Raw genomic sequence first — 15,857 nt, forward strand, 5'->3', positions numbered from 1 at the left:
CATAGAATTCTCAAGAGACTACAGTTTCAGAATGAAAGACCATATGCAGGAGCTACAGCAACTGGCTTGTAACAAAGTTTTCCAAGAAAAATCAAACACAACTAAATAGGTCTCATAAGGTAATGTAATCAAGTCCTGACAGAACTAAAACAATATCAAGGAGGAACTTATAAGGGAAATACAACAGCAATGAAGAGCCAGATAAGTAAAAATTCCAACACGCAAACAAAACATTTCATGCTATAATCAATTAAGAGCAAGATACGTAAAATTCCAACAAGCAAACATAATCTAAAAGGAACAACATTTCACACCATAATCTTGGCAGACCTGACAAAGAGGCTGTCTACGACCTTGCCCATGTTTTCAATGGTTTCTAGAGTTGCAGGGTAGATAGCATCTGTCTTAGGGTCATCGAATATGATTAGGCATCCAGCACCCTGATCCAATGTCCCAGCAAACTTCTTGTCGAGAATCATCTGCGACAACTTCTTCTCCACATGATCCGCAGGCAGCTCAATGAGCTCAGCAACATGCGCAATTTCAACTCTGGAGAAGGGTTCAATTAACCTGCAAAGGTTTTGCTCCAGAAGAGTGTCATACAGAGATGAGAGGTGCCTGTGTACAATTGGATCTTCCTCCAACTGTCCTTTATAGTCTCGCAGGGCAGTTTCAAATGCCTTCAAGGATCGCTTCGAGTGGGCATCGGCAACAGCTTTCATAGCGTCTAAATCTGGCCCAACATACTGCAGACCAGCTTTTGAAGAAATAATTCCAGCCACATCATCAGCTTGGCTCACCATGATCTTGCACAGTAACATGTATTTAAGGCTAAAAACTGCTCGGGGGTCTTCTAAAGCATTAAAAGACTCAAATGCTTCAAAGAAATAGCTATAAGCAGTTTTGTAATCCTTCTCTTCTGCATGAAGAATCCCACTCTGCAGATCTATGGTGCCTTGTTGAGCAGGAGGCACATATATAGCATTCGCAGCTGTCCGGGCTGCTGTAAGGGCTGCCTTTGCCTTTGGAAGATTTCTCAATGAAAAATGCAGCTTACTCTCCAACAGATCTATGTCCACAAGCAGTAGTTTGTCATCTAATCTCCTCACCTCCTTAACCAAGCTGGTAACAAGGGCCAAAGCATCGGAATATTCCTTATTTTCCATCAAAAGAGCAGCAAGCCTTGCCTCCACTCGCTGCCTAAGGAATGTACGTTTCTCGGCATGGGTCCATTGCACCATTTCTTTGCAGAGGGTAATTTGAAGATCAGAAGTTCCAGGTATTTTTGCAACAGCATCAATGATTCCCCTGACTATTTTGGCAGTTTTAGCCTTGGGGATCAAATTAAAGAAGGACCTCAACTGAGTAAGAAGGCTACGCAGATCCTCAGCTCTGTTTTCTTTCCTGAGAAAATCAGAAAGGTGTGTGATTGCCTGCTCTTTTACGCGAAGAGCTTCTGGAGAAGACGAAGGGCTCTCAAGTATACAGTAAAGAATTGAAATAGACTCCAATGAATCTTTAGCTTCCAAAGCTAGAGCAATGGACTCTGTTGTTGCAGGAAGAAATGATGAAGACATGGTTGCCTCCAAGTGAAAACTCCTACAAAACAAAAGTTCCCAACTATTTTATCTTTAGAAATATTAGAAACAAATACAATGCTATACCTAGAAAAGTGAAATACAGAGCTGGCTCTCCCCTCCTTGCGTTGCAGTAAAGTTCAAAAGGAAAATAATATTAGTACTAGACAAGAAACCATAACATATTACAAGATAAAGGTATGGTTATTCTTGACATACATTACATTAAGAATAAAAAAAGGTAAACAATACCCGTGCACAAGGCTCCCACAATGGCCAGGGTCGAGGACCGACAAGATGTACGCTCACATAATATGTGGAGAGGCTATTTTAAGGAATTGAACTTGTCACCTCTAGGCTGCACCCTTGCAACTCTTTCTTATACATTAAATTATGAATAAAAAGGTGAAATATGAAAAATACTGTATTTTCATGATTATGCATTGCGTCAGAAACAGACAATTCAAATACATTATGAGAATTGTACATTTTGAATGATAAGAATCATACTATCGATAGAATCATATCAAACTATCAACAGAATCGTCAAAATGAATATCCTAATTGATTCAGCAAATTTTGGAGAAACGTGTTAAACCAATGGCAAAATAGCTGGAGTGCATGACACATACACTTGCATTTCACTGAAGGCATGCTGGTATCATATCCATGGTGAACCCATTGGTAGTCATCATAGAACAAAACCCAGTAACAGAATTTCAGAACTCACTAGGGAAACACATGTTATGCTTTCAGTAAACAAGACTTGAGAGTTGAAACTTGCACCAAAACCATCACCACTTATCCCACTACCACGCCAATCTACAATAGCTTTAACCTTCTCTGATTCCAAATTGATGTAGTACTTTATGAGTGATAAAAGGTATAGTAACGTTTAGGTAATTACGGTTTTCATACGTGGGTAGTATGGACATTAATTGGAGAAACAAAGAAGCCAGAATTTTGCTGTACAACAAACAGTGACGTGAACAAATTATTTTGGGTTTTTGATTGTTTTGTAAGAGAATTACGAAGAGGAAAGTTAAGGAACAAGAATAATGAACATAAAATCTCACTAAGAAGAAAACTTGATGGAGTCTGAAAACCAAAAGTAAAGCAACTCATACAAAGAGAACTTAGAAGGGGGAAATGGTACGGAGAACAGAAGGTACTCCGTAAAACTCTTCAACTACTCACTCAATAGCATAATTCTACTCACCATTCTCAAACTAAAGTGCAAAGACCAAGATTTCGTTTAGAAAATCTATCAAACAGAAACTCCTGAGAAAGAAATCTTTCGGCAAATCATATATCAATAACAGCGCGCAAACAACAGAAACGAAACTGAATCAACCTACAGCATCAAATAGAGGGAGTTGTAGTAATAAAATATCCATTTTCCTGTGATATGATAATTGCGTGGAATTTAAATTAAAAGAACAAGTTAATGCCAAACCCTAGCTAAGAGCAGAAAGAGAAATCGAAGCGGCAAATGAACCGGCACGCTTAAAAATCAACTAAGGAGGAAGGGAAAATACTAGCTTACCTTTGGAGAGAAAGAATAAGATAGCAAACAAGAGCTAAGACGAGTCCAAGAAAAGGGAGGCTATCGGAGGTGTTCCTGTCGATCTCGTAGACCACTTTCTTTGGTCCTCTAATTTGCTTTTTAAACAAGAAAGAAGAATCAGATATAGGTATTTGTTTAAATGGGCTATAACTATTGGCTGAAACCGTACACTATTTTAGGCCCATATTTTCATGAACCCAACCCAAACAAGGTTCGCCCGATCTTTTTTTCGAGGTTATGTCGTGGGAAATTTAAAAAAAAAAACAGAAGAAGAAAAGCACTGTATTAGATGTTGAATCGCAATTTCATGATCACTCGTCTAAAGTTGAGTTTTATGAATATTCTTAAAATGTTGGGAGCGAAAAAAAACGTCACACAAGTCCTGTAGTGCATTTTTCTTCTCTTTTTTGGAGGGTGTCTATGAGATTCTCTGTGCGAGTTCTCTAATGCTAGCGTCTCAACAATCATCTCGAATACCATCGACAATTTTACCACCAAAAGCGTTTCAAGTTCTCAATATACCATGAATACTTACAAAAAAATTCAGCTATGTATACACCAATATATAACTAAATACACAAATTACGTGGATCCTGAGAATTCACGAACACAGACAGCCTCTATATTTCCAATATTATTCATACACATCTTCCTATTCCCACTCCAGGCCCCGACTCATAGATCCATATAACTACCGCCATTACCACGGAACACAATAAAACAAGCAATGGCCTGAAGGTCCAAACTGAGAAATAGAGGATAACGAAGAAGCAAGCGGAAAATTGGAAAAGGGAACAAATTGCATGATCACAACAGCAACGTAACCTATGATACACTATAGAGCACAAAAGAGTTTCAAAGCAAAAAATCAACCACCAAGTTGCCCAACTATTTCTGATCCTAGCGCCAACAAGTGCCAAACCTAAATATGAAAGACGTTGAGAGAACCACAAAAAAAGTACCAAGGGCCACACCTACTAAACATAAATCTCTCCCAGTTTCTGAGTTCCGTAAATCTGCCTTCTAACTAACTAGCTCCCCTGATGCCGCCCTTTCATTTACTTCTTCCATCTCTGAACCGGATTTTACAGGGCTCTTACTGGTAATTACACTGTCAGTCCCAGAACCACCAGCAGTACTAACCAAATCAGCAGCCCCAGCCATTCTCAATGAGCTCATGTTAGGAGAATTAGAACCTGAGATATGCTCTTCCAAGTTTTTTGGCCTATTCAGAGCATGACAATGTGGGCAGTAATAAGTTATGTAGGGGAAATCCTCTTTCCTTGCAAGCCCTACATGAAAACAAAATAACAACATTTATAATCCAACAGATTCTGCAGAAGTGACACTTAACAGCAATAAATAGTAGTCTTCATGTGTTGGTTTTACTATTGCAAAAGCACATTATTCAAGGACGAACTCACCATTGTGCATATGACAGTTACCACAAATGAGGGCATATGACTGCGTCGGATCCTCTCCCACAAGTAGTGCAGCAATTCGAGCAATCCATCCACCATCTTGTGCAGTTGATCCCTGAGGATTGTAATGATCAACAACAACCAGCTGGTTATGCTCCGAAGCTCCCGCAACCTCACTACTAAAGGGACGATGTGTTTCTTCTTCAGAATTATGTGACGGAGTGCTCCCCGTGCTACTGGTTCGAGTGTGGACTTGCTTCCGATTTCGAAGGCCACTAGACTGCACAACTTCAACATCATTGCTCTTCGCTGTTGGGACATTAAGCTTAGATTCATCTCCCAGGTACACTTTCAAGCCAGAATCAGCACCGAGCTTAGATGCCAGGACAGTTGCAGCAGCTGCCTTTGCAGCTGGATCAGGATCATATCTCTGGATTTTAAAAATTAATGCCAAATAAATTAGCAGTTACTACAATTTCAATGATATAACACGTCCCATGAATCTATTTTCTTGAAAAGGTGAAAACAGAGATTATTTAAACAGCACCAAGGGATGCCACCTAAGTACATCCAAAGTTAATACACAAAGTAACAGTAAAGGGAATCAACAACAAATACAAAGACATCTCATCCACATGATATGCTTTACAGTAACACAAAAGCTGTGGCCCCAATTGCAGTAGATGCCTTGATTGTTTGATTCCACTTCCTCAAACACTCTCATATTTCTTTCTTTCCACACCTTCCAGAAAATAGCAAAGGGGAAGCCAGCTGTGCAGCTATTCCAATCTTTCCCTCCATGTAAATAACCCCAAGTGGTAAACTCTTGTCTGACTGTGGCACATCTGACCCAAGAAGACCCTGTGATGCATCCAGCCATACCCCACAAGTCTCTAGTCTAATCACAATGCAAAAGAAGATTTCCCTCCCTCATGCAAAGAAAGCATCTATTCACCAACACAATGCCTCTTATTTTGATATTGTCCAGCATAACAATTTTTCCCTACAGGTTTTCCAAGCAAAAAATGTTACTTTTGAGAACATTTGGCTTGGCTTCCAAAAAGCTTTTTAAGTAAAGTGATGTATGCCTCTCTCCCTCCTTTTAAGTAAACGAATGCCATACAGCTATAGTAATCTTTTACCTTGAACACATCTTTCTTGCTCCCTCCCAATGAAGACGTCATCCATGACTACTCTAGGATGAGCCTTGCAGATGTCAAAAAACTCTCCATGAAGAGAATAATTTCCCTGTTCAAAGCATCTCTAAACTCCTCTTTCCATTTTATTAAGAGTTTCTAAAGTTATGTTTCATGGCCGTTCTAGCATGGTTTAGAATATTTAGCTTATCCACAAAAGGATACAAAGTTTATGTTACAGCATCACACGCATTCTTTGTACCGCTAAGAGAGGGCTTCCTCTTCTCCTAAATAGTCATGAATAGTTTTACAACCTTCTTCATCGACCTCAATCAGAAAGCGATCTGATACTCAAGCAACTAAAAAAAGGGAAGGAGCAACACCCTTGTGGCCACGCGTTGGGCTTGGCCCAACTTACTCTATCGTCAGGTCAAAAACTTCTATGCATGTGGGCTGCTTAGATCCATATCGGATGTCCAAGGGCAAAACTTGTATGGTGTCATTCACGGTTACAAAAAAAAATGGAACTCTTAGCATAGAAGTAACCTACTCCTTAGAGTTGAACCAAAACAATATCAAAATCCTCTCACCCTAACTAACAACAATAATAAAAATAACATGATTAATCAGAAGAATAACAAAAATGGCATTGTCTTCAAGAGCTTTAGAGAGAGGTTGGCTAACCATTACCTTGTAGGAAGAGAATGGAACAATATGTTGGCATCAATCTCAAGCCACAAATTAGCAATTACACACTTCCTTTCTTGTTTTGTATCTTTTAAAAAGAATATCCTATTTGCAATGTAATTTCAGGAAGTAACTTGATCCTTACAGCCTTGAATCATCGCTTATACCTCAACTCTTGCCATTAAGAAAATAAACACAGTGAATCTAAGCAAAATATTGCTTCCAATTACCTGAATGAGCTGTTGTGTGGTATAATAATTTGTCTTCTCTTTAAGTTCATCAATTTTTGCTTGCCTTTCAGCCCGAAGTCTTTCCAGAGTTTTCTGGTCCCTGCGATCACCTGTACATATATTTGAGAAAAGAATGATTTGGTGATGTAGTATTCCCAGTTTGGAAAAATGAGGACAAAAACTCTACCATTGAGTAAACCACAACTAGCAAAACTATAGAACATCACAAACACCTCTACAAAATGAAGTTTGCTTTTCTCTTCTGCAAGTATGAGATGTTTGCGTTGTGAACTGATCTACATCATTATGAGCATACATTTAGACAGCTTTTCCATTTAGGTTCCTTCGAAATTGGAAATAAAGAAAACAATTGATCTCTTAACATAGTTTAGCATAATCAATTTTCCAACAAGTTTGGTGTATAAAAATATGCCCACTCCTCCGAAATTCACTACATCTAATCCAAAACTGACAGCGATATCCTATATTTCAAAATAGTTGAGACAAGTTGCACCAGGTAAAGGCTTGCATTAGCTTAACAAAGGGGCAACACATCTTCTAATAAGAAACTAAAACATTATCAACATCGCTTGATCAGCAAAGTAAGCAAACCATATACAGAACTAGTCCAGCAAAGAAAACAGAGCAAATACGAAATACTTACACATTCTAGCAAAGCTCAGAAATGCTGAATAGATAAGCGCGGATAAAGCAGGCAAAAGAAACATAGGCAAAACTCGAAATGCCCTCATCTTCCAATTGAGATCCATGGATCTTGTCGTCACGATTGCATAACCGACTGCAACTACCTGATATGTGAATAAAAAACATATGGAATCAAATGGTTGTTCATTCGGTATAATGAGAGAGATGACTAGATAAGAAGAAAATGAAAACCTCAAAAAGGACGGAGAAAATAATGAGGTTGCGAGTGATCCTGGTCTTAGCACGCGATCTTCGTTTCATTCTGGAAAGAACCGATGCTTCTTCCTTGGATATATACTGGAGTCTCTTCTCAAAATCGTCGCCGTGTAGACGAAAGACGTTGAAGATCCGCGAGAAGATGTTTCCCGACCGTTTGGTCTTGTTCTTAGTAGCATCGGGAGCAGAAGTGGCATCATTTGAGTCTTTCTTGTCCTCATCGTCGGCCATGGCAACGAATTATGAAAATCTAACGAATTAAAGTGGCAAGGGTAGGGTTTGACAATTTCAATCGAAATAAAGGACGTAAAGCGAACTTACAAATCTCGATCAGTGGCGGAATTGCATAATACCTGGAAAGCAGAAACGTTGATGTTGATGAAGCTGAAGGGGAGTTGTCAGATCTGAGACGGTCACTTGTAATTCTAGAAAACTCGTTCGCCTTATTGTTATTGGTGTTGTTGGAAGGAGAGAGAGTGAAGATGTTGTTGGGAGGCAAGAGCAATGAATCGACCCTGTTGACGTTGGTGTTGGGTAAACCGTAAACGCGGAATGCCGTGTTAAGCTGTCAATGCCAAGGTGAACGAGAACGCAAGCTTTAGCTTGGACATCGGGGGTTTCCAATTTGCTTCCTTTATCCTGAATTTCATTTTTGTACGCGCACACTTATAAAACTTAAACCACTTAAACCAAGAACCAAAACCCCCCCCCCCCCCCCCCCCCCCCCCCCCCCCCCCCCCCCCCCCGGCAGGCATCAGTGCCACGGTCCGATCGACTTCAACTTCATAATAAACAAATAAATTTAGAAGCTATTATTTTTAGTATTGGTAATTGAAATAGTGATATTGCTTATGTTTGCTTTCACAAATTAGCTGATTGATTAAACAGTATAAACAATGTAATAATATGGGAGTGCCCTTAATAACACAATAAGCAAAGAATTCGAAAGCCTATTTGTACCAATATCCTCTTAATTGCCAAAACATTAGTCAAAAACTATGGTATTTGTGATCGTATGTATGTCCCCAAGAGGATAGTCATGAAGAAGGCTACTTATATTCCATTAGACAATGAAATAAAAGTGATGTGGAAGTGGAAGTGAAAGTGAAATGCTATTATTTTTTGTTGTCATATTTTAAATATTGAGATGTTAGCTTAGTCAAATTTGTGTTTAAAGATAAGTGTTGTAAATATTGATGAAACATTTGTGGTTCTAAATTAGTAAGAAACAAAATGAAAATGGAAATGAAGGAGTACATATTATAGAGTGTGTTTCATAGTCTGGAAATTTTCCTACGATGGGAATTGGGCCAGCACTAAATTTTTGCAAGTATATCATGGGCCAGAAAATTACCAGATCCGTGGACATCAGCTTTGGGTTTTTGAAATCATGTTGGATTTCTGAACAACAGCTGCACAGCAATCTGCCAATCTGAGAATCCAGGAGTGGGCTGGAGTACTTAGATTAGTTAGGTAGGCCCAATTAATTGGCAAGGCTTTTGTCATCCACACCCCAGACACACAACGGCGCAATGCTCCTCTTTCCACTAAAGTTTATAAAGCACTACCACCATTTATCACAAAACGCAATAAAAGCAGCAGATTCCCAAACTCTCCCCTCGTCTCTCCCTCCACAAGTAATGGAGAATTTGGTTGAGTTGGTCACCTCACCAATTGCATTAATTAATAATGTTCCAATTCCCTACGTACCGTTTTTTCCCCAAAATATATATAGACTTATCTATATACATATGACATACACAAATACTATTAATTAAGTCTTCCCTTAGAAGAAGGAAGAAGGAAGAAGGAGTAGTCATCCATACATATAACTAGCTAGCTAGCTATCAATATTGATTACGTACATGTGAATCAAATACTAATTAAACAAAGTCTGTATGATGATGATGATCTGTTGGATCCATATTCTTTCCCTTGTCACCGACAAGCACAAAGTCCAGATTGTAAAGCACAGGAACCAAAGTGAGGGAGCACAAGAAAACAAGAACAGGCCCAAATATCCACACCAAGAGAGGAAGTGCCGCGTAGAAGAGCCTATTCCCCACTGTGTTCAGCATAAAACCCTTCTCCAACAGCTCGTTCACATAATCAGGGGTCACTATGAACGACGTCGTGGTCTCACTACTACTGTCATATTCTTGGTGGGGGACGTTGATGAGGATGTTCACTTGGTTTATAAACCTGATGGACAGAGAGTGGCATAGAAACGAGAAGAGAAATATTGTCAAGATGGTAACGTATTTAAGAGCCACCATGAACTCCCCGTGAGCACCGTAAACGGCGTCCTCAAGGGGCTTCTTAACGCTGTATGTGCTGCTGATTAGGGCTGCCAGCCCCGCCGACAGAAGGATGGATGTGGTGGCCATTAGGGTCGATCCCATTATGGCATTCCGGAGCGTTTGAACTGCAAGGATGTTCTTCTTCTCATTGTCCTGCATGCGCGCAATATTCATTAATATTAATTAATATTAATTAATATAAGGAAGAGCTAACAAATTAATTAAAAGTAGTGAAAAATTAATTAGCTACCTTCATGATGGCTGAAACCCAAAAACGTCTGGCGGTGGCATTGATTCCGATAATGGTGGTAAGAGGTTGTGTCCTGACCTTATGCCATAACCAGAAATGGTAACCCAAGGTTATGAGAAATCCGAGTGGAACCAATATTACATCCAAATAACACTTCTTCCACTCCATTCCTCTCTTTCTGTCTGAGTCTCTTGGCCGTTAGCTGTCGTTGTGTCTTCCTCTTGCTGTTGTGTGTGTGTGTCTATATAGCTCTCTCTGATTGCCAGTGCCTACCTGATCATATCAATGTCTAGCTTAATTTCTCTGCTACCTACTTGTATTCTAATTCTAATTCTCGTTCTCATGTATCTATGCGTGTGTATATATATATATATATACACACAACTATACTAGGGAAGGAATGCATGTGGACTTGTTTTAGTGCCCCATTCCATCAGCTATAGCATTTGCCGAGAAAGGGGAAAAAGCTAGCACTATTTCCCCTTGTTTTAAGAGTATTTTGTGATGACTTTTTCAGTTTTCTTTACTAAACGTACATATGCCAAGAAGGGTATATTATGGTTTTAATTTGTCATGCACGCCATTATCTCTAACAAATAAAAAACTTGGAGAGGGCATATTGGGCATCTAGGAAGGAATAATAAAACAAAGGCAGCTGGGAGGTGAGTGCAAATCTGACAAGGCGCAATCAATCCCAAAAGATGAAACGATAAGACGTGAATGAAGAAGCATGGGTTTTGTGACGACTCATGAATAAAACACAATATCAAAGTAGTAGTGTCCACTGGGTGGGTGGAGGAGGAGCAACGTGTATGCGCACTTATATTTGTGTTGCAACCGTTTCAGATTCTACTACTACACCACCCCACCCCATCCCACCTCATCAAAAGTAAATTGCGTATAAGATCAAAAATGTAAAACTTGCACACTTCGATCCACTAATTGAAGTGATAAAAATGATATTTTTTCATTTGAGTGATCACGGTCGAATCCCCCTCATCTGTTTTAAAAAAAAAAAAAAAAAAAACCAAGTTTGCGTATCATATTATCAACCTCTCTATCTTTAAACCACATAAATATATACATACATACTTTCAGACGGAGCTATTCGATATCTAATCAAATCCTTTTAAGTATCATGATTATTTCTTCTTCTTCTTTTTTACATTATCCTTTAATTTTGTCCAAATTACTCCTTACTTTTTACCCCTATCCCACTGGGTGTTACCACCCACAAAATGGGGCGACAATTTTTCGAAGGCGTTTGACCTCCAAGTTTTTAAAATATGGGACCCACATGGATCTCACAAGCTTAGAGTGAATTTTTTTTTATTTTTCATGTGGGACCCACGTGGATCCCACATGCTTAAAGTTAACCTTTTTATTTAAAAATGATGGGACCCACCTGTTTTACATTTAAATAATATTCATATGAAACAAATTAAATTTTTAATAAACTACAAAATGTACTATTCTTGTATTTAATTCTTAATAAATATTAAAATAAATCAATAACAATAATATATTATTAATTCTTATAATAATTTATATTTATGCATTTATAATTATTATAATATATATTATATTACAATTTAAATATTAAATTAAAGTAATTATACTTTTTACCTAATAAAGTATACTTATAAATTAATTATAATACAAATAAATATATTTTACACAACCTAAACAGTAACAACAGTTAACAGTTTCACTAAATACCTCACAACTTATTTCAGAGATTTAAGCTTAGCTTTTTTTCATAGCTTTAAAATCAACACAACCGCTCTACTAAACACACACAATATAATTGAATCATCTACATATTCCATTAACGCTTGATCGATTGGAGAATTAGACAAGGTTGGATTAACTTTCAACCATTTCTCCACTTTATTTGTTCAAACCAACTTTTCAGAAAGAAGAAGAAAAAAAGAGCAATGGGATAACTAAAGTTAGGTATAATTGAACCTTCTTTTTATGTCATCAATCTTACGTTGATGATATAAAGCTAGGCATTGAATTTCATGTTAGTAATTAAAATATTGTCCGCTTCCACAAAAATGATAGTTAATAACAAAACAAGGTCCAAATCATGCATGCAGATTTTTTAGCATTTAAAGGAAGAGGGTGGCCAACAATTCATTGAAATTATTGGGATTATGATGAGATCCACATAAGAGTCCCATCATTAGTTGTATATATACAATATTATACTAGCTGGTTAGTGCTAGCTGGATATCCGATAGGTATATGCGAGTCTTGTTACATATCAAACAATCTATTCAAGGTATCAACAACATCTCCAAGGCAAGCAATGAGCCTGTCCCCTTGACGCTTCACAAAATCAGCATGGAAATCCTCAGCACTAGTAGCATTCATGTTGGCAGCCTCATAGACGACACTCCCAGCGATGTTCCCTTTCACAATGTCATTAATTAGTTGTGCATTCTCACGCAGTTCCTCCACCATCATTTGCTCCCTTTCTCCTACAATATTAATGTTTCTCTCCTTTTCCTCTGTGCAGCTCTTTTGAGGTGTTTCTTCTATGGATTCTCTGTGTGTCTCTCCTTGTGTGCAGGATATCTGAGGCAATGCTTGTGCACAGCTTGTTGGAGGCACTTCTTCTGCATAGTTCTTCGCGTGCATCAATCGCCGCTTCTGCCTCTTGCACCCTACTGAAACCAAATTATACAATTGCGGGTCAAATTAACTTTCAAGAATGAGTTTCTGACAAACAGATGTATGGATGTTGCCATACCTTTATGGCAACAAGCAAAAGATAGAAAAAGGTCTGATGGGAAGTCAAAGTTTGCTCATTTACTCAAATAACCAATATACAAGCCGTCTGCGCTATTAGCGAACACATGCACATATATGCCCAAACAATTCCATGAATGTTATGTTTGACAGGTAAACTATGAAGCAAATCGTTCAATGTAAGTAAATCCACTATTGGGCAACCCATTAGTTCCTCCAAACTTTGTACCTACCATACATATTTAAAACAAGACTGACAGAAACTCAACAAAATCTACCTCTCAAGCTTCACTTTCAATGAGACTTTATGACAATAGCAATTTTTGTTTCCCACAAAGATTGTTCGTACTCAGGACCATTCTGAGAAAAACATTGGGAAGAAACATAGAAATTAGGTCCATCGGTAGCCAACCCCTCCCAAACGTCAAGCTTTTGGAGTTTTACCGGCAATCACAAACTAGGGGGATTTCACCAAGTGAGAAGACACATGTATGATTATGGCAAGCTTTTCTTGCAAGCATAGGATTCGGTAATAATAACTAGACTTGGAATTTGTGTCCATAATTGAGCAGAAGTTAGCAAAAATGTAGAAAGAACTCCCTTTAAATAGACCACGACAAAATTTACTTTCAAATTATCTCTGATAACCTTGAACTGACTGTAATTCTCAACCACGAATATATTCCCAGAGTTACGTTAGGGAATGCATCACTTCGCTAACTGAAATTTAAAAAAAAACTAGCAAAAAGAGAAACTTATAGAGGGGCACTAAGTGCTACCCAGATGAGAGGTACCGAAGTAGGGATACTGTGATCAAAACTGATTTATAATAAGTGAAACTCGAAAGTCATGAATTGCGAAAGTCCACCCAATTCTGGACCTCATTTCCGTTTTGAAAGTAATAATATATGATGTTTCGATGTGTTATATAACATAAACGAGGAATGAAACCCAAAAATTTTGTCTGCAGCTTCGTATTGACAAATAACAAAAGGGGATGCAGGAGGAACGATACCAGCATTACTGTGTCTAAAATTTCGCAACGTTATTAGAGGTCAGGATCTAACTTTTTGGCAATTAATTACTTCTCCATATTGGTCCTATTTGTTGAGATTATAGAGATCAAAGTTTTCATACAAGTAAATGACGAACCAAGATAAACATAGAAATGTAAAACACTCCATCGAAACTAATTTATTTGAAAACTGAATTAAAAAAAAAATAAAAAATAAACCTAAATTCATTCCATGTGAAATGCAAAAGAAGAGAGCATACCTACAGAAGGTCAAGAAACAGAAACAGAGTAATGAACACTAATTCCAAATAGTGGTAATATATTGGTTACAAAAAAATACAATATGATTATCGTTAATGTTTGCTTGAGAATTATTGGCGAGTAAGGGAACGCAAAATTAATATATTGATCTATTTATGCACATAAGAAAAATAGATAAATCTCCCTCAAACACCTGCTAAATCAATTGAAGTTGGGGAGCAAGAAGATTACCATTATTTGCACAGAGAATATCAGAAAGTGATACTGTAATAAAAAATCTCACTCAAACACCTGCTAAGTCAATTGAAGTTGGCGAGCAAGAAAAATAACATTATTTGCACAGAGAATATCAGATAGTGACACTGTAATACTGCCAACTATTCAGATTGCATGATCCCAATGAACTTCCAGAATGCTTATTCAAGAGAAACTAAAGACATAGTAACTGTCAAGAGGAACGTCAAACTGAAAAAGTTCATTTCAGAATGTGCAAATTAAGCTGAAGATGCTTATAGGTTATGAATGTTTCAGTGGGCTTAGACAAGATAGAATAGAACACATCAAATAAACGTACAACTACAAAAATATAAAAAGGAATATTTCTTAAAGCACAACCATACCACTTTAAGAAGTTTAAGCCCAAAGTAGCTTCCCCTCCCTTCCCCGGTGAACTGTCTCTCTAACATAAATAAATAAAGAGAAGAAAACGGAGGAAGGAGCAAAGGACGAGCCAATTAATTAGACACTAAAAAGGTTTGTGAACTTCTCTGCACGTACTCCAACTCTGTTCCCGTCACACTACACCTAAAAAATTAAAAACTTGATAGAAAACCTGAATCCACCTAATCATTGAAAACAGTCTAGCAGATAAAACAAATACACCTAAGGGCTTTTTGCACTAGATAAAATTTTTGCAAGATTTGATAATGGCAGCATCAACAGTTAGTTGGCATCTTCTGGTGTATACTATTCGCGTTGCCAGAAAAGTAAAAAAACCTACTCAGAAATTGCAATGCAGCAATTAATGAAACATGTTAAAGATGGAATTAAGAAATTAACGGGATGCCCAATTCGAAAGTAACACAAGAAACGATCAGTGGTTGAGATTTGAGAAATGAGAAAAGGTAATGGGTTTTTACCTAGTTCTGCAATTGATTTAAGCATGTCAGCTTCTGCTTCTGGGTCACTATCCGGTTCAGTGTCAGCTTCGTCCTCCTTGAGCCTCAAGTAAGCATCGATAGCTTTGAACAGCTCATGGTCGAAATCCTCAGGAAGGCCGTGTTGTTTTCTCTTTTGTTTGTCCGAAGTCCAATACAAATCAAACAGCTTGATCTTGTTGAACTCGGAGAGCAAGGAATCCCATTTCCGACGACACTGATTCAGATCGCGAAGTACACCCAAAGCAGTGCAATTGTCAGCAATTATCTTCCATTTCTGATAGGAAGACAAAGCTTTTGAACAGTCGACTTCAATCGCTGCCATCTCATTCACCAGAATGAGAGAATCATTCACTTTCCAGTCCGGGGCCGCCTGGGAACGAGTACGCCTGCGGCTCGAAACCTCCATTTTCCCCACTACTGTCCGTCTTTAGCTCTTCTTCTTGGTGCGGTTCGACTACTGCTGGCGCTTCTCTAGAGAGGGTGACGACTGGGGCTTTCCATGTGAATCCACCCCATTTACCTGTACCAGCATGTGATTTTAATGGGCCTGACTATTGGCCTCGGCCCACCCGTAT

The 15,857-nt window shown here is 38.2% G+C and overlaps 4 protein-coding genes across 6 annotated transcripts; all 4 read right to left on the bottom strand.

Moving 5' to 3' along the window:
* Positions 1-91: 91 nt before the first annotated feature.
* LOC120006520 (26S proteasome non-ATPase regulatory subunit 11 homolog) lies at positions 92-3,279 on the bottom strand. Of its 2 annotated transcripts, none has more exons than XM_038856580.1 (2): positions 3,133-3,279; positions 92-1,605 (listed from the first exon to the last, which is right to left on the bottom strand). In XM_038856580.1, the coding sequence occupies exon 2, from the start codon at positions 1,575-1,577 to the stop codon at positions 309-311; it is 1,269 nt and encodes a 422-aa protein (XP_038712508.1). In that variant the 5' UTR covers positions 1,578-1,605; positions 3,133-3,279; the 3' UTR covers positions 92-308. The 2 variants fall into 2 exon arrangements, with proteins under 2 accessions (XP_038712508.1, XP_038712509.1); XM_038856581.1 differs by having other exon boundaries at positions 92-1,601; positions 3,127-3,236.
* A 431-nt stretch (positions 3,280-3,710) lies between these two features.
* LOC120006521 (uncharacterized protein At2g24330-like) lies at positions 3,711-8,149 on the bottom strand. The gene is made up of 6 exons (XM_038856582.1): positions 7,893-8,149; positions 7,516-7,789; positions 7,283-7,427; positions 6,619-6,728; positions 4,569-4,995; positions 3,711-4,436 (listed from the first exon to the last, which is right to left on the bottom strand). Exons 2-6 carry the CDS (start codon positions 7,768-7,770, stop codon positions 4,168-4,170), a joined length of 1,206 nt encoding a protein of 401 aa, XP_038712510.1. The 5' UTR covers positions 7,771-7,789; positions 7,893-8,149; the 3' UTR covers positions 3,711-4,167.
* A 948-nt stretch (positions 8,150-9,097) lies between these two features.
* LOC120006604 lies at positions 9,098-10,425 on the bottom strand. Its single transcript, XM_038856689.1, has 2 exons — positions 10,090-10,425; positions 9,098-9,992 (listed from the first exon to the last, which is right to left on the bottom strand). The coding sequence occupies exons 1-2, from the start codon at positions 10,255-10,257 to the stop codon at positions 9,423-9,425; spliced, it is 738 nt and encodes a 245-aa protein (XP_038712617.1). The 5' UTR covers positions 10,258-10,425; the 3' UTR covers positions 9,098-9,422.
* A 1,748-nt stretch (positions 10,426-12,173) lies between these two features.
* On the bottom strand, positions 12,174-15,787 carry LOC120004854. 2 transcript variants are annotated; one of them, XM_038854179.1, is made up of 2 exons: positions 15,262-15,787; positions 12,174-12,761 (listed from the first exon to the last, which is right to left on the bottom strand). In XM_038854179.1, the coding sequence occupies exons 1-2, from the start codon at positions 15,686-15,688 to the stop codon at positions 12,352-12,354; spliced, it is 837 nt and encodes a 278-aa protein (XP_038710107.1). In that variant the 5' UTR covers positions 15,689-15,787; the 3' UTR covers positions 12,174-12,351. The 2 variants fall into 2 exon arrangements, with proteins under 2 accessions (XP_038710107.1, XP_038710106.1); XM_038854178.1 differs by having other exon boundaries at positions 12,174-12,764.
* Between the last annotated feature and the right edge of the window lie 70 nt (positions 15,788-15,857).

This window comes from Tripterygium wilfordii, chromosome 9 (genome assembly GCF_013401445.1).
Source record: "Tripterygium wilfordii isolate XIE 37 chromosome 9, ASM1340144v1, whole genome shotgun sequence".
Classification (NCBI taxonomy): Eukaryota; Viridiplantae; Streptophyta; class Magnoliopsida; order Celastrales; family Celastraceae; genus Tripterygium; species Tripterygium wilfordii.